Raw genomic sequence first — 22904 nt, forward strand, 5'->3', positions numbered from 1 at the left:
ACCCCTGGCACCTAAATCCGAAAAGATAAAATGATGGTTATAATTTGTATTATTTAGGTAGCCTGGTCAATGTGTGCTTGATACAAAAGCACAAGTCTCTGCCCCAAGGCACTTACAGCCTTTAAATAAATTGACACAACTGAAACTACACCACCACAACAAAGGGAGGAAAATGCACAAGTATGTTTGTTCTACCTGCACAGAGCTTTCAGTGCAGTCAAGAAGACTTGGACTGTGCTTTTAAATGCCGAGAGAGACTGAAAGCTCCCCATGGCATCTCTAGGATAAAATCACAATACGCTTTGCATGGCGTAATTAGAGAGGAAACCCAGTTCATCTTTAGAGCAAGAAAGGGTCAGCAAAGAGGTGCAGTTGCCTACACCAAAGGCAGTTCCACACACAAGGATCTAAGAAAAGCCCTGCTGGATCAGATTCAGGGTCTGTCTAGTCCAGCGCTCCGTACACACGGTGGCAAACCAGCTGCCCACAGGATCCCCCAAGCAGGATGGGGGTTGGCCCTCCTCCTGCCCCAGATGCTCAGCAACGGGTGTGTGCAGGCAGGCTGCCTCTGGCGAAGGAGGGACCAGATGGCCAGCAAGGCTTGTAGCCATGGATAACCCCCTCCCTCAAGTGCCATGTCTCCAAAGGGAGCAGACGCTCCCATTCAAAGAGGCAGGGAGAGATTTGCAATGTCCAAAGAGGACTCTTAATCCCACCGGTTGGAAATCATGTGTGTAAGAGACACGGGGTACATGTAATGCCAGCCGCCCAGCCCTTCTTCCCTGCATGCATCATGTTCGAGTCAAGCAGAACTGGATCCAGGTTGAGGGGAGCCATCCGCAAAGGTGAGCTTTATACAAGGGCTTATAGGACAGCAGGAAGTTGTGGGCCTACTCTTAAAATTTCCCATAATGCTCCAGAGCGATACTTAATTGGGAGCATTGTGGGGGATTCAACTGGCAGCTCTCAGAACTTTTGCCCTGTTGCCATATATATTTAAACTAAAGGGGCCGGTCTCAGCCGTGGGCAGAACCCCTTCCGACTGCTGGTCGGGGCTACCTGAACATTTTAAGGTTGCCACAACATTCCCTTTAAGCAGAAAAAGAGCAGGCTGGGCTACAAACCATCTCCCCAATTCACAGGTCCCATTGCAGGGTTTTCCCCATCTTTATTTATTAAATTTGTGTAAAAGCTGCCTATTAGCATAATGCTCTCTGGGCAGCCATTACAAGAAAATATTGATCAGAACGTTAGTAAGATAATGCAATTAAAATCTTGTAATAGACAGACAAAATAAAGCACAATATATATATCAAGACAATGTTAAAAATAAATTAAATGAAAACTAAAACCAGTGCTGTCATATAAATATTTTAAGCAGTGCTATAGGTGCCTCGAAAAAGGAATGTTTTCATCAGGTGCCTAAAATGCAATAAAGTTGCCATCTGACAAATCTCTGGTGGCAAAGCATGCCAAAATTGGGGTGCCATGACAGAAAAGGCCCTCCCTATCTATCTATCTATCTATCTATCTATCTATCTATCTATCTATCTATCTATGGGACTTCTATGCCGCCCCATTTGCCAAAGCCTCGGGGTGGCTCACAAACCATAAATAAATAGAATTCAATAAAATAATATAAATTAACAATATAAATTAAGTCACCCTGGCCAAAGAATAAGATGAATAAATAATATTAACAATTAAAATAACATTTGAATAAAAAGGTTTTCGCCTGGCGCCGAAAAACAAATGATGGCGGTGCCAGGCGGACCTCTCTGGGGAGCGCATTCCATAGATTAGGCACCACCGCAGAGAAAGCCCTCCTCCGAGTACCTACCCTCCTAATTTCTTTCACGGAGGGTTCCCGGAGAAGGGCCTCTCCCGCTGATCTCAAGGGGTGGGCGGGCATATATGGACGTAAGTGCTCCTTCAGGTAGCCAGGACCCAAGCCATTTAGGGCTTTATAGGTCATCACCAACACCTTGAATTGGGCCCGGACTTCAATGGGAAGCCAGTGAAGCTGACAGAGGACTGGAGTCACGTGAACATAACGCCCAGTCCCCGTCAGCAGCCTGGCAGCTCCATTTTGAACCAACTGAAGTATCCAGACCGTCTTCAAGGGCAGCCCCACGTAGAGCGCGTTACAGAAGTCAAGTCGGGAAGTCGCCAACGCGTGTGTCACCGTCGCCAGGCAGTCGTTCTCCAGGTAGGGGCGCAGCCGATGGACACTAAGAGGACATATTAGAAGTGGCATCCCCACCTGCAGTGGCATAGCCTTGTCATACATCCTTAGGACTCTACCACACCTGCTGCAGAGGCAGAACCGGCAAAACTCTGAAACCCCCAAGATCAGCCGGTGGAGGGCCTCTTACCTGCTCACCCCGGTTCTCCTCAGGCTGCTGCCTCAGGAGGAAGCCTTCAGCCAGGACCACCGCCTGGGCGCAGGTCTCCGGGCTGCCTTCGCTCACCCAGCTCTGCATCTCTGGGGGCAGGACAGCCAGGAACTGCTCCAGGATCAGCAGCTCCAGGATCTGCTCCTTGCTGTGCCGCTCCGGCTTCAGCCACTGGTGGCAAAGCTCCCAGAGACGGCTGCAAGCATCTCGGGGCCCCTCAGCCTCACGGTACAGGAACTGCCGGAAACGTTGGCGAGGCATGTCAGCACTGGCACCCTCCTTCTTCCCCTCCAGGATCTCTTCCTTCACTTTCCCACACTCCTCTTTGTCTTCAGCCAATGGGTCATTTGCCATTGGGCAGGAATCCCGGACGGAGCCTGGCACAAGCTGGGCCTCCCTCCTCAGGTGTGGCCGGGGGTCCACCGAGCCCTCAGAAGGGGCCCCGTCCCTTAATGCCAAGGTGCTTTGATGCGGGTCCCTCCCTTGCGAGTGGGAAGACTCCATCAGTTTCAGGAAGTCCTGCAGCTGGGCTTCCCACGGCTGCAGCAGCCCCCTCGGTGGCTCCAATTTAACAGGCCCTGACACTTTTCTTTCCCAGAATCCCCCAATGTCCCTGGCCTGTGTGCTGTGCAGACCTTTTTCTGTCCCCAGTTCCAGGGCTGTTAAGTCTGGCTGTTCAATTTTCACCCCCTGTTGAATTCCCGCCTCCCCCGGTAGACCCAGTGGGAAGGCATCCCTTTGCTCATCCGCCATTTTCTTTTTCTGGAAAAGATTGTCCCCGTCCTCTGGCGTTTTTTGTTTGGCCTCACATGCAGGGTGTTTGGAGTAAATGTTTAATAGTTCTTCTGATCCGTAAAGAGAGGTGCTTGTTCTCCCTGAGACAAAACAAAAAGAGAGGGCAAGGGCAAAAAATAAACATCAGAGTGTCATTAAGGTAGCATTCTTACACCTAAGAAAGTTTTATTTATTTATTTATTTAGAAAATTTGTAGGCCGTCCATCACTGTTGTCTCTGGATGTCTTACAACATTATTTCAAATCCTAAATAAAATAAACTAACTATTCCACAACTGAGCAGAAAACTAACCTATTTAAAATAAATAAATATAATACAATTAAAACTACTTTATGTTAAAATATTGGTCAAATGAAAAGGTCTTAACCTGGCGCCAAAAAGCATATAATGGTGGCACCAGGTGGACCTCTCTAGGGAGCGCATTCCATAGTCGGGGCGCCACCGCAGAGAAAGCTCTGTCTCCTGACCTCTTTCAAAGAGAGTTCCCGGAGGAGGGCCTCTACTGCCGATCTCAGGGGGCAGGAGGGCATATAGGGGAAAAGGTGTTCCTTTAGGTATCCTGGTTCCAAGCCATTTAGGGCTTTATAGGTAATAACCAGCACCTTGAATTGAGCCTGGACTTCGAAATCTAAAATGTTTTAGATGTTAAACTGCTTTATATTTGTGTATATTGGCATTTTTAGCTGTTTTAAATGTGCATACTGGAATTTTATACTATGTTTTACTGTATTTGCATTTTTATTGCATCCGCTGTATTGGATTAATTTTTGTGAGCTGCCCAGGGATCTTGAGCTATTGAGCGGGTATACTGGAATTCTGTTCACACAGCCACCAATGAGCAGCCCATGGGAAACCCATAAGCAGGATGCGTGTACAACAGCACTCTCCCACCGATGTTCTCCAGCAACTGGTTCTGCCCCTGATACCGGAGGTAGCATGTAGCCATGAGGACTAGTAACCATGGTTAGCCTTGTGCTCCATGAGTTTGTCCATTTGTTATGATAGTTCTTCCTCTTTACGCAAGAACTGAACAAGACAGCTTCTGAATGAAGGCCACCTTCAACCAGAGGATGTCATTTTATAAAGAGAACCCAGTGGCCTCTCACAACAATGGTAATTGTCGTTACTATACAATTTTCTTTGACTTACTATGCTAATGGAACACTTGCAGTGGGACAGGGGAAAGCATCTGTTTCTGATGGAGATCTGAACCCATGGATTCAGACAGAATTGCTGTTCATTATAGTTTAGCGATCTTACACTGGCATCTACTTTTGTTGTAGACTTTCAGGTCAACAGCAGAGAGACCAGCAAATAGCACTCTGCACATGAGCAGAATGTGCACAAGAACCAAAAAAAAAAAAAAAAACCACAACCCCACCAAAAACACCTTACACCGCAGTTAGCCTGGTCTTCTTGAAGTTGCTACAAAAAGGCAACTTCTTTCTTGTATTTCCTGTTACAGTGAGCATGCAGGATTTAAAAATTTAAGCCTAAAAAGACCATGAGCCAAAGATCAATCCATTTGGATGACTGTGGTTGTTATTAATAGTGAACATTTGTATAAAACTTTCAAGCAATTCATACTGATTCTTTCATTGTATTTGTTCCAGTAACCTGGTAAGGCGAGTCAGGTGAATTTTAGGTTTGCCAGACTTAGCTTCTATTTTGCTGGAATTTTATTTATTTAAAAACCACCTTTCCCAATTTATTGATTTGTAGTCCATTCTCTTACATGTTTCATCCAGGATGGGGTTTGGAGTGATTCAGTTGCTGTCATTCACAGTACAGCTCATTGTATTTTGGACTACAATTCCCATTAGCTCCCCCAAAAACAGAAGATAGAAAGTGCTCAGGTGCTTGAAGAAAATATTAATTCTACCCAACATGTTTTAGAAAAGATCTTTTTCATCTCTTTTTTCCTTCAAAATGTTTCAAACACTCTGCTTCAGAGGCTATTGGAAGCATTCTTTTTCAAAACATTTGTCTCAAGATAGGAAGGCAGCCCCTGAGGAAGGAAAAAGGGTTTTTTTCCCCCCGAAACACTTTGCACAAAATAAACATTTTCTTCTGGCACCTGAGAACTTTATTTTATTTGAGGGCAAATGATGGGACCTGCCTATTCCTAGTTTGAGAGGTGGTGGAAGAGATGCATGGATCACAACTATTGCTCTATTGTATTTCTAGACCATCCAGTAGCTGTCAGTATTTTACCACAACTCCTAAGATACAGTAAAATGCAACAACAAACAACAACAACGGTACAATGATAATAAGATCATAAACATCCCCAACAAGATTAAAAAAACTTAAATGGAAGACTACATCAAAAGAGCTTAGCTAAAAGGACAGCTGAAAACACCTAACATGCCATGGCGCATTATTTAGAGCTCTTAAATCTTAGCACAGAGAAGAGTCTTAATATTGGAAGAACGGGAGGGCTATTGCCAGCCAGGCCTAGGTGGGGAGCTTTCTGCAAAAGACGTAATGTGGAGTAGGCAGTATCTATTTTCAACATTACAAAATCCACATCCATAATGCTATGAAGTTGGAACCCTTGTATAAGGAAGCGCTCTGCCTCCAACGCGACTTTATTCCTTGCAGAGTCTTTTCCTCCTTCCTCTACTAAACCCTTTTCTCCTTCATCTGCTATCGCATTAACCTTTCCATGCCTGCATTAATAGTTCTTTTTCTTCCAGTACCCACAGCTCTTTCCAGAGGGCAGAAGGGTCCAGTGGCAGAAAAACCTTTGCTCAGCCCCAAATCCAGCAGGGCTACCGCTTCTTGCAAGAGATAACCTCGCTCACATCCGCTGTGCAATTCTACGCAATTGCAACCCTCTGCCCCAAGCCATGACCTTTTCACCTAGAGGTCTCCCCCCCCCCCCCGCCCCGGTCTACCATTTCCCACGCCTCCTGCATTAACACTCTTTTTCATGCAGACCCATAAGCTCCCACAGCAAACCGAGAAGACCAGTCCTCGGTCCGAGGGAAGCCAGAGGGCAAAGGACACGAGGGGCGGTGGGAAAGGAGGCACCGCACCCTGCATCACCTGCAGCAATTCGGCAGCGGCAGCTTTTGCCCAAGGTGAAGCCTCACCAGTTCAACTTCTGCCTGCGTCACCCAGCTAGTCAAGGCACACGAGCCCCGCGGAGAAAACAAGAAAACGTGGCGCCCCCTCGCCAAGGCTGGTTCTCCACCTCCGCGCACTGCAGCCGCTTCCTCGTTCACCAAAAGGCAAAGAAGAACCGCTCCAGGACCTGATGCAGCGCCTGGGAAATTTAAACCCGACTTTCCCACGGTAGGCGGGGCAGGAAGTGAGTTACAAGGCGACATCCCTCCTTTCTCAAAGAGCTTCAGCTTCTCTAGGACGCGGACTCCGAGAACTTAACCCCTTGATTGAACTGGAGAGAAAGAGGGAAAAAGGTCAAGCAAGCCCGCAAGCGCGTGTTCCTGGGAGTGCGAAGGCTCCGCAGGTCTTGGGGACACGGGCAAACTCGCAGGAAGAGAGCAGAAGGCCTGTTAGCCACCATGGCTATGCTGAGCCTCCATGTTCAGAGGGAGTGTACCGCTGAATGTTGCAATGGGTGGCAGTGAAAGCTGGACCATAAGGAAGGCTGAGTGCCGAAGAATTGGGGCCTTTGAATTGTGGTGCTGGCGGAGACTCCTGCGAGTCCGTTGGACCACAAGGAGATCAAACCGGTCAGTCCTAGAGGAGATCAACCCTGACTGCTCTTTAGAAGGCCAGATCCTGAAGATGAAACCCAAATACTTTGGCCACCTAATGAGAAGGAAGGACTCCCTGGAGAAGAGAGGGAACAATGCTGGGAACAATATGCTGGGAACAATAGATGGCAAAAGAAGAAGGGGAGGGCAGAGGAGGAGGTGTCTGGATGGAGTCACTGAAGCAGCCGGCGTGAGCTTAGGGGGACTCCGGGGGATGGTGGAGGACAGGAAGGCCTGGAGGAGTGTTGTCCATGGGATTGCGATGGGTTAGACCCAACTTCGCAACTAACAACCACCGCTGAATGCCAGTTTGCTGGGGGAGAGAAGCTATGCATCCTGGAAGCACTGGCGGGGCACCATGGAAGGTCCTGGATTATCTGAGCCCCCGGACTCAGCCAGAAAGACTTTCTCATTATATTTGGAGGTTCTTCCTCTTTCTTCATGCTTCTCAGATGCTTCATGATTTGATGCATGGCTGGGGGAAGATCAAATAAAAATTCAGACTCCGTGCAATTCAGGAGACCAGGCCCATGTTTTTGCCATGGCTGTTCCAAAACCATGGTTTTTAAAGTCCAGTCCACTGACACAGAAGTAACATACAGCTGGACAGGGCTTTGGGTGGGCCCTGACTTGATTCGATGGAGTTTAGGTGGAGCAAGACAACTTGAAAACTTGTCATCCAACCTCAAAAGGAGCCTTCTTTTACTACAGCCAACATTTTTCTTCCTCACCTTTGAGAGAGAAATAATGCAGAAGCTCTGGGGGGAGCATCGCCTGTGACAAACCTCCAGATCCCACTAGAAAGCCAGTGGGGGTTAGATGGTTATACTGGGCCTCCAGGAGATCTGGGTTCTAGTCCCTGGTTGGCCATGACGTTCACTGGGTGATTTTGGGTGAGAGTCACAAGCTCTCAGCCCAGCCTACCTCACAGGACTGCTGTTGTGAAGATGAAATGGAGCTATGTAAAGCCACGTGGAGTTCCCTGCACGAGGGGAAAAGGACATGATATAAATGGATTGTATTACTAAATCTTGCCACCTTCTGTTTGCTGTATTCCTAGAGCCAGGTACCCCCACCTGCTTGTTGGGAGTAGGTGGTATGGAGTGAGAGGGCGGGCAGCCTCAGCGCAAGCCTAGGTAGGTCTAAAAAGGTAAAGGTTTCCCCATGACATTAAAGTCCAGTCATGTCTGACTCTAGGGGGTGGTGCTCATCTCCGCTTCCTAGCCGAGGGAGCCAGCGCTTGTCCGCAGTCTCTGTGGTCATGTGGCCGGCATGACTGAACACCGCAGTGCATGGAATGCTGTTACCTTCCCTACCTTCCCACCGAAGTGGTACCTTTTACCTCCTTGCATTTGCATGCTTTCGAACTGCAAGGTTGGCAGGAGCTGGGACAGAGCAACGGGAACTCACCCCGTTGTGCAGATTCAAACCGGCGACCTTTCGATCAACCAGCCCAGCAGCTCAGCAGTTTAACCCACTGAACCACCGCAAGTAAATTCAGTTGCCATCAGGGCTTACACAAGTAGGCAGGTACAGGTGTGTGACCTCACTACCCTTGCTGCTATCTACAGCACTTGTAATTTCAGCCACAACTTTCACCTTCTTGCCTGCCCTTGTGAGATCATCAGCCAGCCACATGGGGGAACCAGGTCACTCTGGACCCAAATCCAGCATCAGAAAAGACAATCAATGCTCACAGATCATTCGATCATTTCAGCCTCTCCAGCCACTTCATTCAGCCCCCTGATCTTAAGATGGCCTTTCTTAATCTTTGGAAGGGGACTCAAGTGTCAGAACACAGAGCTACAACTTGTCAAAAAATTAAAATTCTTTCAACTGTGGCTGGAATCACTAGTTTTCTTTTCAGTTCCATGTGAAGACCTGAAAATTGAAGTTATGCATTGAATGCCAGGACAGGCACCGTGAAGACTTCCTCGTGGTGACACTAAGCACGTCACTGGACAGCAAGTATGTTAGTGTCATAAGAACCCAAAATTCTTGTTTTTTTTCACCTTGGTGAAATAGTTATTAGCTAAAATAGCAGAATGCTCATGATAAAAGTTATGCCAAAAAAAAAAAAAAAAGATTACAGATTTTTGCTCATCTGTCTGAGGCACACCAGTTTGTTTGCCAGGTTGCAGGTTTCACTTTCATTTTAGTGGGAAATACCAAAAGTCACTCTGGCAATGCAATACGCGACTACCACATCCTTACTTTTATTCCAGATGTTCCTGTTGCAAAAGCCAATGTTGTATATACTCAAAATGGCACCGTGCCTGCACAAAACGGAAAAAGGCAGGATATAAGTCAATCAATCAATCAATCAATCAATCAATCAATCAAAACGACAGTGCTGGCAGACTCGAGGGAACCCCAGGGCTTTGGCAAGAGTATTTTTATGCTGCAACTCCCAAGTGAGCAATCCAGAAACAAGTCAGCACCCAATTTATGTTTAGCTCTCAGAGGAGTTACCAGCTGGATTAGGGGCTTAGGGAGCACCTGGCTGAGCTGCCCATGCACGTCCACAGCCTGTTTCCTTCACATTCTCTGCAGATCTGGGTATTTTTCAAATGCTATTGTGAGAGACATGAGATTAAAAATGGTTCTTTTGATCAGAAATCTTCACTCCACCTCTCCTATCCAAATTACACCGAGCTTATTGAAGAGAGAATGTTACAAGGGACAGGAGGGGAAAGGAAAGGATAACTGGAAAGCATAACATGAGCTTGCTTTGTTGTTTAGTTGCAAAGTTGCATCTGACTGTCCGTGACCCCATGGACAACATTCCTCCAGGCTCTCCTCCACCATCCTATGTTAAACTCCTGGAAGTCTGTCCTCACACACGGAAGCTCCAGTGAAACGCCAAGCGAAGCTCGCGCATTCTTGGAATTGTTAGTATGTGCAGCTGATAAAGGGCCAGCAGTGAAACAAAACTCCTCCCCACCCCCACCACAATAAAACAAGAGAACGCAATTCCATTTTATTGTGTTTTGCCTGGGGAGCAGTCCTTCCCAACACAGGCAGGTGCCCCAGTTCCTAGGTCTGGGAAATATTCACTCCCAGGACTGCTGCCTGCCCAACCCTGCATCCAGGCCATGGCTCAAAGCATGCAGTTTCTCCCAATTCACAGAATCCTAGGGCAGAGGTGGAAGGGGCCCACAGGGTCCAACTCTGCTCGATGCAAGTCTCCCAAGGCTGGCTGCATCTCAAATGCCCCCATGGCGGGAGAGCCCAGGAGCTCCCTGGGCGATTAATTTCAATGTCATATTGCTCTAACAGTCAAGAAGTTCTTTCGATGTTCAGGTCAGATTGGGCTTCCTGTAATCTGAGCCCTTCATTCCATGCCATGCACTCAGGGATGACGAAGAGATCTTGGCCCTCCTCTCTGAGACAACCTTCCAAGTACTTGAAGAGAGCTCTCATACCTCCCCTCAGCCTTCTCAAGGCTAAAGGAAAAGGTTTCCCCTTGACATTAAGTCCAGTCATGCCTGACTCTAGGGGGCGGTGCTCATCTCCGTTTCCTAGCCGAGGGAGCCAGCATTTGTCTGCAGACAGTCTCCGTGGTCATGCGGCCGGCATGACTAAACACCAAGGTGCACAGGACACTGTTACCTGCCCACTGAAGGGGTACCTTTTTATCTACTTGCATTTGCATGCTTTCGAACTGCAAGGTTGGCAGGAGCTGGGATGGAGCAACAGGAACTCACCCCGTTGTGCAGATTTGAACCAGCAACCTTTCGATCTCCCAGCCCAGCCGCACAGTGGTTTAAACCACTGCGCCACCTCCAAAGGGCTTTCTTTCCAGGCACCAGATCATCCTTGCAGCCCTCCTCTGAGCCTTTCCCAGTTGGTCTGCATCTTTCTTCAGCTGTGCTCACAGAAAGGGCTCAGTTCCATCAGCGTATCAAGAACCACCATGTCCCAAACTTCTTAGCAACCAATCTCAGTGGCTTCATGTTAAGTATGGAGACAAAACCATGCCCCGTGTCAGCCTACAGTTCAGCTGCCAAGGGCCTGATGCACCCACCTTGTGGAGATGGCCCAGGAAGATACTGTGGTCAAGATACCATGGTCAAAGCTGCTGGGAGACTGGGAAGGTGGTCCTCCACCAGGACAACCAAGGCCGATTATGTCCCTAGAGTGGGCCTGAACCCAGATGGGAAAGGGAGCAGCTAATCAGGTTCATTCAAGAGCACCTGCAGTTCAAATGCCTTTACTTTCTCTGTGTTCCATGAAGAAAAACTCATGATTTTCCAAAACATGTCTTAATTATGAACTATAAATAAAGAACATGAAGCATGTACATTTCAAGTGGATTTTTTTCTTTCCTGTGTACATTCTCAGATGTTCAGTAAGCCATACTCCTCCAGAGGAAGTCCCTCCCACACTCGGAGCATTTACAGAGTTTCCGTGTGTGAATTCTGCAATGTGACTTATAGCGTGCGCTTTGGCTGAAGCCCCTTCCACACTCTGTGCACTGACACGGTTTCTGCCCCGTGTGAATTATCTGGTGCAAGACCAGTAAGTCGCTCTGGTGGAAGCACAGTCCACACTTCGAGCACTTATAGGGTCGCTGCCTTGTGTGTGTTCTTTTATGTTTAACAAGGTTGGACTGATAACAAAAGCTCCGGGTGCACTCTGAGCATTTATAGGTTTTCCCAACTCCATGAGTCCTCGGATGTCTCTTAAGACATGTGCTGAAGCTTTTCCCACACTTGGAGCCCTGTTTACTTCTCTGCAGAACTGGAATTTCACAAACATTCGCATCTTGACTAGGAGCAACAGAGTTATTCCTTCGCTTCTCTTTTGCTTTTGTTCTCCTTTCTTGCTGCCTTTTCGGTCCACACTCTTTCTTTGCCTTCTGGGCAACTTCTTGGCCCTCATCTCTTCTGGTAGGCATTCTCCCTGCTCTCACTTCCTTCTCGGGCTCCCACATGTCTCCTGGTGAAATAAAAAGGGAAATTTGGCATGAGTACAAAGCCTTCTCAACTGGGATAGTGACTGGGGAACAATCCTTTCTCTGATGTAACTAGATTTGAGACCAGCCTCTGTAATCTGGGCAGGGTGTGGCAGTTGCAGAAATGCTGGAGTGATTTTTCTCATTCATTATATTCCTAGAGGAGAAACTGAAATTCTATATATGCAAGATTGTGGTGTATTTAAATATTCCATGGAATTATTTCCAAATTAGAAAAATGCTGCACCACTGCAACTTTGCAAAATATACTTGCAACTAATGCCAGCACCAGCTCTGCCACAAGTAAAGCGAGTCCCAGGGTCTCCATGAAGTCTGCTCCTCCACTCAACTTTTCACTTTTGAACTTCACTCTGTGAGGCTCCAACCCTCTTTTGCTACTCTGTGTTACTGTTGAGTAGATCATTCCCCCAGCTTAATCTCTACATTTCTCAGATCTTGATGTTTGCCTGGCTTTCCTATTTTTCTCCTCCCTCTGGCAGCCCCCCCCTTTAAATTCTCTGAAGGGCCCCCAAATCCTGTGGGACACATCTGGGGAATAAGCAGATGGAAGGAGGAAGCTATTTTTTGCCAGGGGTTTCCAGTCCTGGCAAATGACCAGAGTCGGGTACAACCCTTCGGCCCAGATGGCGCCTAACTCTTCATTCTTGCCTCAACGTTTTTCCTTCGGTTGTGGGTGGCCTTCACTCTGCACTGCTTTGGGTAAGTGCCAAGAAATTAACCCTCTAGCCTGGCTTCTTTGGAGTGAATGGCAGTCCTGGGATAATAATGACTAGTAGCCCCTTCAATGATGAATGACAAACACATGGCCTTTCTGTGAACAAATAGCATATAGAGCAGAAGATCTAAAAAGCTGGCACTGCATACATGCACTGCAGCTTCTTCTGCTAATGGAGCATGTCTGCTGTACTGGATGCGCTATACCAAAGGAATGTGGGTTTATTATACTCCAACATAATGAACTTCCACCCAGAAGCCAGGAAAGCTTTTGGAGCTACGTCAGGGTCTTACCTGTAGGCTCAGAAACAGCACCAAAGATCACTGTCTTGGAAGTTGCCTTCCCCAATTACATTCATTAGATAAAGGCTGCTTCTGCTGTGAGAAATGAAACTGTTTGCTTTACTGGGGCAGCTTCACTCCCCTTGTCTCCCAGGAAGGGGGGTTAGCTTGTGGCTTATTGACTGGTTCTGAAACAGTGGGAAAGAGACCTCTATAAAATTTATGACCTGTTAGTTTGTGCTTTGACTTTTGGCTTGGATTGAGGTATATGCAAGTATTTAAGCAAGCAGTGCCCTGGAATGCCACCCATCATATTAAGAAGATCTGCAAAATGGAGGGTCATGTGTAAGCTTAATCTTTGCCTGACTGTTCATTATCTACATTGAACTTCCATTGCTGTATTCAGTAAACTGTAAGTCATCTTTCATATAAGTGGTTTTGTCTATTCCTGCTTATCCTCAGGGACTGGATAAAGTGGTCTTGAGGAGGCCTTGGCAGGACCAGAGCCCTGCAGTAATGGACCTTGTCATTTTAGTTGCAAAGTTACGTCTGGCCCATCATGACCCCATGGACAACATTCCTCCAGGCTCTTCTGTCCTCCACCATCCCTCGGAGTCCATCCAAGCTCACACCCACTGCCCCAGTGACTCCATCTAGCCACCTCATTCTCTGCCGTCCCCTTCTCCTTTTGCCATCAATCATTCCCAGCATCAGGGACTTCTCCAATGAGTTGTTCCTTCTCATTAGGTGGCCAAAGTATTTGAGTTTCATCTTCAGTATCTGGCTTTCTAAAGAGCAACCAGGGTTGATTTCCTTTAAGATTAACTAGTTTGATCTATTTGCAGTCTAAGGGACGCTCGGGAGTCTCCTCCAGCACCACAATTCAAAGGCCTCAATTCTTCGGTGCTCATGGTCCAGCTTTCATAGCCATACACTGCAACTGGGAAAACCAAAGCCTTGACTATACGCACTTTTGTCGGCAGGGTGATGTCTCCGTTTTTTAGGATGATGTCTAGATTTGCCATAGCAAATGTAATGGACCTACTTACCCAGAAAGGCCACATTCTTGTAATTTTCCAACATGACTTCCCCATATAGATCTCTCTGGCTTGGCTCCAACAGAGACCACTCGCTCTCTGTGAAATGGACAGCCACCTCTCTGAAGGACACGAGAGCCTGGCAGATGAAAGCATTCCTAGTCAACAGAGAATCCCTGACCGCTGTGCTAGGCCTGAGTCCTCAAAAGCCAGGCTCTAGCTCTTAAAATGCTTGCTTCGCGTGGCACTGGAGTCTTGCTGCTTACAATAGCACAACAGAGCTTGAGTCAAGAACTCCCCTGACACCGACAGTCTGCTCTCGTGGAACTACTCTAAGGAGTCTCCTTTGCTGATATTAAGATGGCACAAGGAACTTGCACGGCGCACATTCGCAACCATGACCATTTCTGATCAGCCACAGCATCTGCGGGCAAGAGGCAGTCACGAGCCCATGCCTTGATGTCAGATGGAGAAGGAACCTTGGCCATTCAGGCAGCAATACTCCTTACTAGCTCCCTGTACTTCATCCCTTCTTAGCACCTGTGTAATCAAAAGTAAGCATATCTTTCAATTGTGTAGAATGCTGTATGCATGTGTTAAATACAGTAAATCTGTGTTCTATATAAGCTAGCCACTTTTGCACTCCGATTCAGACTACTTTTGAGGAGGATTCTGCTGATGCCATCTGAACACACCTGGTAAGAATTCAACCTTGCAGGGGTCCCCGCTGTGCGGTGTAAGAGGCTCGCTGCTAAATGTAATGGAAGTCTAGCTAGTATTTGGATATTAATGCAGTAATAAATAATCTCCTTTTTAGTAGACCTGGAATTGGCACATCACTCTCTGGGAATCCCAAAAACCCATGGCTGGGACAACGCAGCAGGAATACCGCTCCAAGCAGACAAATTGAGGCAGATTTTGTGGCGTGATATTTGGGCTCGCTGGATGCACAGGTTCCCAGGAAAGCATGGAATGTACTGTCCCTGTAAATTAGCAGCCCCAGAAGCAAAGGCCCTGTAGCAAAGATGGGGACACCAGGTTGAAAACTCCTACCTGAGCGGGATGCATGGTGCCTGCTTCCACTCCTTGGCAGAAAGACGTCGTCCTATTGCCTGTGAGGAGAGAAATAAGATGGGGAGCTTGCTTCTATACACAGATTTTCCAATTTCAGATCTCTGATTTATCTTCTTCCCCTCTGTAAGAAGACGGCTGTATATAATATCATCATCATCATCTTCATTTCTATACCGACGCAACAGCCAAAGCTCCCTGGGCAGTGCAGAGCAAATCCCAAAAGATACAATTTATTTATTTCCAATTTATATCCTGCCTTTTTCCTACAAAGGGCTCAAGGCAGCTTACATCAGTCTCCTCCTCCATCTTATCCCCATAACAACAACCCTGTGAGGTAGGTTGGGCTGAGAGCCTGTGACTGGCCCAAAGTCACCCAGTCGGCTCCATGGCTGAGCGGGGACTAGAACCCAGATCGTCTGAGTCCCAGTCCCGCGCTCTTCACCACTACACCACACTGGCTCTCAGTTAATAATATGCCATAAAGTTTCAATATGCAAAACTCGAAGCACTTTAAATGGCTAAAATCTTCAGGAAGGGCTTGAGAACAGCCTTGCAAAATTCCCAGCACACCTTCATAGCCCACGAGGCAGTCGACCAGGTAGCCAGCCCATACAACCCAGTTGAAAGAGCAAGACCCTAATCTCACCCAATTCCGGAAATTTTTCTCTACCTACTTGCCTGGAGAAACTACTAGTGTTAATGAACCCAAGTTTTCATCTCAGTTCATTTCTAAGGAAAGAACTGTGTGGCATGGTAATATACAAGGCTGATTAATTTACAGATACAGAAATACAGTAAAATGGCGTAGTGGCAGCCAGCTGGAAAGGAGGTGCTGAATCAGATCTGCGGCCCATCCGCCTTCCCCATCCTGCTTCCTTCCAGACATTTTGGACTACAACTCCAACCTGCCCCAGTCAGAAAAGCCAAGTCAAGGCAGTTGAAATACCTGGGAGGGACCAGGTTGGAGAAAGCTGCTTCCTGGTCTTCTCAGAAGCCCAAGGCCCTGGAAATAGGCATTTCCCAGGCCTGCTTTTTGTGACTGCAGCGGCAGAGAAAGCAAGAATTTCTTCCACTAAGCCAAGGATGAGCAATCTGTGGCCCAGAAGCCAACAATCCCTCACTTCTGGATTTTTGTGAACTGTAATCCAAAAAAGGCAGGACTGCAAGATAGCCAACCACACAGTAAGTGACAGCAGTGAAGAAATCTGCCTCCGCCACTGTCTGCTTGGCATTGTCCAGTGGCATTTTTTTTTTCCAGGTGAAGGGCCTTCTTGGTGTTGACTCCTCTGGTGTGCACCAGCACCAGCAAAAATTGTTTGATCTATTCCAATTTAATGCTCTTCTTTGTGCTGGTGCATCACCGAAACAGAAGATGCATGTAAACACTGGCAGCTGCCATGGTCCCACATAAATTGAGACGAGGGTATCAGTGAGTTGTAATAATGTGTTTTATTTTAAACTTTAAATTTTACTGTACTGATTTTGTTGCACTTTTAAAAGTATTTAGGTATTTTAATGACTTCCTTTTACTGGTGTTGATTCAATACATTTTATACCGAATTGTTTTAATATTCTTGTGTTGTATATTACTGATCTATGACCAGAATAAAGTAATTCGTTCATATGCCAATTCAAGAAGCCATGCTTTTCACAGAATCTAATACAAATGGAGCTCGAGTCCAGCCTTGTTATGCTATACTTTTAAGCTGGTCCAGCCTAAAGACATGGACAAACTGCTTAGAGGCTTGAAGTCTATGATGGGTATCCTGGATCTTTGCCTATCCTGCCATACTAAAGAGTGCCAGACTCAGATATGAACCTTGCAGAAGGTTAATGCCTCTTCAAAGGATGGTGAGGTCTGCACTGCCATGAAGGGGGCGACAGAGAGGCATTTAAGGTACTTAATTCAGGTCCGGCAATGTGGGATCACAGCCACCGAGCGCTTCCACTAGGTGCTGCCTGCCGGGACATCACAATAGGATTCCAACTGGAGACAAAGCTAATTATTTAGATTCACTCCACACCCAGTCTGACAGCAGAAAGCAGCACGGTCACCCTGGTGGATGACAAGCTGGGGGACACAGGGGGCACCGGGAGTGCAGCAGGGCTGGCTTTCTTCAGACCATCAGCTGCATCAAAGAAATGTTGCTGCCTTGTACTTCTAATGGAGTGAGTTTATTGGACACACTCACGTATGTGGTGCAATCTGGTTTTAATGGTTCATTTTGCCCTTGTTATTGTGTGTTATCCATTATTGTTTTGTGGTTTTGAAATTTTGCAAGCTACCATGGGCAAGTTTTTCCTTAAAGGCAACTTATAGATCCTTTATTATACTTCTATCCTGCCTTTTTTCCCTTTTAAGTAGCTCAAGGCTTAGCCAATTCTCTGCCTCTTCATCTTGTCCTCACAACAATCACCCTGTGAGGTAGGTCTGGGCTGACAATCTGTGTCTGGCCCAAAATCACCCAGTTGACTCCATGGCCGAGCAGGAACTTGAACCCAGAACTCTTGAATCTCAGTCCAGCATTCCTAACCACTACACCACACTGTCATGAGCCTTCCACCCCAGCACACCTTGCAATTCCCCAAGGCTGCTTGCCAACTTCTTTGGTTGCAAGATTCAAGTGCTAGCAGGAAAACCTTCTTCCATCCCATACAAGGTCAGGTGCGCAGCCCTCCATTGTGGCAGGTAAACTAGACTGTCATTCACAGATGGCCTATGGGCCAGCCACTGATAGAGGCCAACCCAACCCACAGGACTATCGTAAACGAAGAGACCATCTTTCTCCCTCTGCGCAGTCTGAGAGCTGCCCTTTCAGCAGATTGCACCACGTACATGTGTGTCCAATAAACTCACTCCATTATAAATACAAGGCAATAATATTTCTTCAGTGCAGCTGATGGTTTGAAGAAAGCCAGCCCTGCTGCACGCCCGGTGCCCATCCAGCACCTTCAATGATCTGAACTAATATGGTGGGAAGGAGAGACCAGCTACAAGAGCCTCCCTCCCTTGACCCGCAAGGCTCCTAAACACCAGCCACGACAGTTCAACCACCTCCATGAAAAGGAGCAGCAGCAGCTTTAACTTGTCCAGTGAGACTGTCAAAATATCTGGTAACTCAGGAATGGTGCCATCCTTACGCAAGGGGGCAAAGCCTCGGCTGCCGTCCTCTGTGACCTGGAGAATCACCGGCCTCTGCCGCTCGTCTGACGCAGCCCCTTCCTTTGCCCCAGCAAGCGTCGCAGCTGCATCCAGGACAGACAGTCCCTGTAAGGTCCACACACAGAGGAAGAGGGTGAAAGAAGGGATGCTGGTGGCCAAGGGAGGACGGATCCTGCCCCCTCCTCACAGCATCACCACAATTAATGGAACAAGACTGAGTTGGGTCTTTTAACTGTCCTGTCTGTTCATGGAGAAAGGATAAAGTTTACTAGACAAAAGACCTGCCCAAAGAGCTGGTCAAATCTCCTCTTTAGAAACTTTCACGAAAACAATGAAATAGCATTTATAAGGGAAATGCTTGGAATAGTGTAGTCAGGGCTCCCCCATCTATTCTGGAGCCGTGGGTACATTTTGGAATTTAAAAAACTGCTGTGGGCACGACCACAAAATGCCTTGTCATTGCATTGCTGTTTTGGCGTCCACCATTAATGCTGATGGATATCCAGCAAAAGCTTTTGTTTCAGGCCCAATGGACTCTACAACATCTTTCAGAAGGGACTGTCTAATTCAGCTAATTGCTGGTGGTACGACGCAGCTAATGCTTTCTTTTGAACATACGCTTTGCCAAAGCCTGCTCATTGCTTCTTTATATGGAGGCTATTATAGGGATAAATTTTGTACTGGAACAGTCTTTAACGTTCACTGATGAACATATCCTTTTAAATTGAATAATTTCATGGAAATTAATGAATGGAGGGGAAGGTGGATTCTTTCTGTCCTTCTGGAAGCTAAAAGACTGGTACTGCAACATACCAGGACAAAAGGATAAATCCCTGCCTTCTTTAATGGAATGGATTGAGAACCTCACAACACTTTTTATATATGAATAGATGAAATATAGATGTCACCTTCAGATATATACAGATAGAAACTTATTCATTTTTGTTGGTGTGTAATTGCTAGAAATTTGTATGCATTTCATAGAAATCGATACACACAAGAAAAATGGAAATAATAGTCACCGTTTCCAAAGGCCCATGGCCACCATGTTGGTGACCCCTATATGGATGGCACAAGATGTACCTGCAGGCACCATGCTAGGTACCCCAGTGTAGGAAATCCCCACCATCTTTTTCAGCCCTTTGAACCCCCCAGATGAAAAAGCCACACCTTCTCCTCCTCTTTGGCTTCCCCTTGACTCAGCAGGAAACCTTCTGCCAGGGCCACTGCCTGGGAACTAGTCTCTGCTCCACACTCTTTGATCCAGCTTGCAATCTCCAGTGGAAGGGCAGCCAGGAACCGCTCCAGGATCACCAGGTCCAGCATCTGAGATTTCGTGCACTGCTCCGGCTTCAGCCACCGGCAGCAGACATGCCATAGATGGCTGCAAAGTTTTCGGGGCCCATCAGCATCCATAGAGCAAAGCTGCCTGAAAGCTTGGTCCTCTGAGTTCCCAGTGTCCTCGGCGAAGGACTTACACAGTCTTTTCCAAGGATCCATCGTCACTCCCAGCCGTTTTTCCTTTGGCCTTCCCTGCTTCAAAGCCCAATGGGCTCTGCTGTTTCATCTTCTTTTGTCCAGCAGAAGACCATGAAGAAATGATCTCTTCACTCCCGTGTTTAACGCAACAGACTCTACCCTGACAGAAAGAAAATCAGCAGGCTTTAGGAAGGAAAGGAGACCCTGTGGAATTTATTCTGCTAGCCAAAAGGGCTATAGGGGGTGGTGCTCATTTCCCTTTCAAAGGCCAGGAGCCAGCCCTGTCTGAGGATGTTCCAGTGGCGAGCATGATGTCCCGGGGTGCTGTTTCCTCCCCGTCACAGTGGTACCTATTTATCTACTCACATTACACGCTTTCGAATGGCTAGGTTGGCAATTTATTTATCTATTTTAAAATGTTTGTATCCCACCTTTTACCTCATCTCAGGGCGGCGAGACACATAAGACACAGCATCACAATAATATATAAAATCCGCATTAAAAATAATGCTAAGATTTAAAATACTGGGAAAATAAAAAAGGGTTTGGCCTGGTACCAAAACGAATTCCTTCATTTCTTTTTCTCTTCTATGTTTTACTTACTGACTTTGAGCGATAATGTTTTGTTTTTATCATCATATGCCGAACTGTTCGGTGGGAAGGAGCTCTAAAAATGTTGAAAACCCAACCCAGTGTTCTGACACTTACATGGTGTCTTAGAAAAGCTCACAAAAATGGCCTGCTATTCCCTGTTTGTTTTGCCCCTAGAATCTAGGGACCCAAAGCATTTTGTTCCAGAATACTGAGGCTCCTTTTACCACAGCACCCCTCAACTGCTCCTCTGTTCCTTCCCTGTCCCCTTGCTTAGTTAGCAGTGTCTCAATTTACCCCTCCCTCCTGCCCAGCACTGCACCTGGGGTGGATGGGATGCTCCTATCTACCAGAGAGGGAATTTCAGCTGCTGTTTGTTTCACCTTTATGACAAATCTCCTTGCATGAAATTCTCTCTTCTGAACCACAGTTAAATGTACTGGAGGGGGAATTCGGTAGACTGAGCTCAAAGTTTGTGCCTGGCCTAAAGTCACCCAGCTGGCTGCATGGCTGAGTGGGGAGCAGAACAAAGGCTGCCAGAGTCCCAGTCCTGCTAGACTACACTGGCTCTCAAATACAGTGGGGTCAAGATACCCCAGCATATTTACACACACGCAGCCCATTCTCTCTAGCTCTGCAAGGCTGCCTCAGGCCGAGAGTTTTCTCTACCCTGCTACCTTCAGTATATTATTATTAACTATAATTACATGACCACCTTTCCCTTGCAAGGAAGCCAAAGGAGCTTACAAGATTGTCCTCTATTCCATTTGAATCTTACAACAATAACTCTGTGAAGCATCATCATCATCATTACATTGCAAGAGGAAAAAAGAAGGGATATAAATGCAAGGAACCCAAGACAACTGATAAATTCCTCTCCATTTTATCCTCACAACAGCAAGCTTATATAAGGTAGGTGAGGCTGAAAGTCCATGACTGCCCAAAGCCACCCAGGGCACGTCATAGGTGAGAGGGGACTAGAACCCAAGTCTCCCAAATCCCAGTCCCGTACTCTAACCCCTAGGCAATATTAGTTCCATTTTTAAAAGCCAGCCTTTCCAGACTACGAAGCACATGCACCCCACCCTCATTTCTAAGCACGTCCAACACAACCCGCCTTTCCTCTGTGTCACTTTCCGCCCTTTCGGCTTCACCTGCGATATACCTTTGGATTTCGTCCAGCCCGCAGCCCAGCGACCTCGACGCCTCTTCCCAACCACGAAAACCGCACGTGGCCAAAGCGGTTTCCAACTCAAAAGGGCGGGCCCGGAAGTGACATCTCCGGCCCTTTTGAGAGGCAAACCTTTCCTTCTCAGGCGACTCTAGGAATGCAAACTCGGTGATCCAGTTAACCCTCAGTGCGCAGAGAGTAGTTATCCGTCCAAGGAGAAAAATGTCTCGCCTAACCATGGAGGGCAAATATATATATATATATATTTTTAAAGCGCAACAAAAGAGAAGGGGGTATTAAAACAAAGAATATGCCCATCTCTACATCAATCAGTCAATCAATCAATCAATCAATGATGTTTATTTAAAGCTCAGAAATTGCAAAAAAAAAAAAAAGGCAGAAATCTCTGTGCACTTCTAGACATGTTGACTCAGAGATAAGTCCCATTGAGTTCAATGGAGCTAATCCTAGCTAGGTGCGGGTCTCTGTCTCTCTTGCAGTCACCCCAGTTAAGAGTCCCAGGAGGCATGATTTGCTCTGCGTTTGACAAGATTTTAAGCAAAAGGACTGTACGGCTCCGCCCCACCTTGCAAGGGCGTTTCACGCAGAGATTTGAATCCGCTGCGATGCGAACGGTTGCGTGATTCACCGGTGCGTTTGTGTTGTTTTCACATCTCTCACGGCGCAATCCTATGCCAATTGAGCGAGATAAAGTCGTGCTATTCTCTCAACTAGCCCACCAAGGCGAATATGCATCAAGGCATATTTTGCTTTGCTTTCATACGGTAGTTTTCAAAGTATTTCACTTTGTTTTTGTGCTGCTGCGTTTTATGGTTTGGATTGCTGTGACCTGCTTAAGAAGCGTTGGCTATTGGACGATCGAGAAATGGGCTACAGGAATAAAACTGCTCTCCAGACTATGAAAATTGCACCTGCGATTTTGTTACTGTAGGATGCAGTTGGCTAAAACTTTGCAGAGATGTGAGAACGATCTCTTTTCACAGGGCAGGGCAATTTACACCTTCACTTCCTCATTCCTCACTTAGCGGAGCTTGGACATCATTGCTAGAATGTCTTTCGGTAAGACCCCACGAAACAATGATATTATACTGTCCCAATCCATTCTCTAAGGTTTCTCAGTCTAGAACTTCTTCTTCCTACACCTTTCCCCATTAATTTTACCTTGACCTATCAGCTGCAACCATCTGTCTCTTTCATTTCTTGGGATATGACCAAAATAATTCTGATTTTCTGCATTTTATCTGGTTTATTTATTTAGTAAGCTTCTATGCCTTAGGGTTTCTTGGTCTTCATACATTCACTTTATAACTTCTTTATGGGTCATCCTTTTGGTCCGTGACATTCATAACATCCTGCAGTAAATCCACATTTCAAATGCGCTCTTTTAATGGGAGCCACTGTTACAGTCCATGGTTCTGTGCCATACAGTAGAACTTGGATTATCTGAGATTTATATTAAAATTCCACACCCCACAACC

The 22904-nt window shown here is 46.8% G+C and overlaps 1 protein-coding gene across 1 annotated transcript in view; it reads right to left on the bottom strand.

Annotated features, from left to right (window-relative positions):
• The window catches only part of LOC123035062 (zinc finger protein 850-like), a 56916-nt gene that overhangs the window by 23643 nt on the left and 10369 nt on the right, over window positions 1–22904 (bottom strand). Inside the window, exons 6-8 of the mRNA XM_044452903.1 lie at window positions 19335–19514; window positions 18143–18269; window positions 11361–11857 (exon numbers count right to left, since the gene is read on the bottom strand). Of these exons, the coding sequence (XP_044308838.1) occupies window positions 11361–11857; window positions 18143–18269; window positions 19335–19514 (804 nt within the window). The remainder of the gene's footprint in view (window positions 1–11360; window positions 11858–18142; window positions 18270–19334; window positions 19515–22904) is intronic.

Source organism: Varanus komodoensis, unplaced genomic scaffold (assembly GCF_004798865.1).
Source record: "Varanus komodoensis strain SLA01 unplaced genomic scaffold, ASM479886v1 scaffold76, whole genome shotgun sequence".
Lineage (NCBI taxonomy): Eukaryota > Metazoa > Chordata > Lepidosauria > Squamata > Varanidae > Varanus > Varanus komodoensis.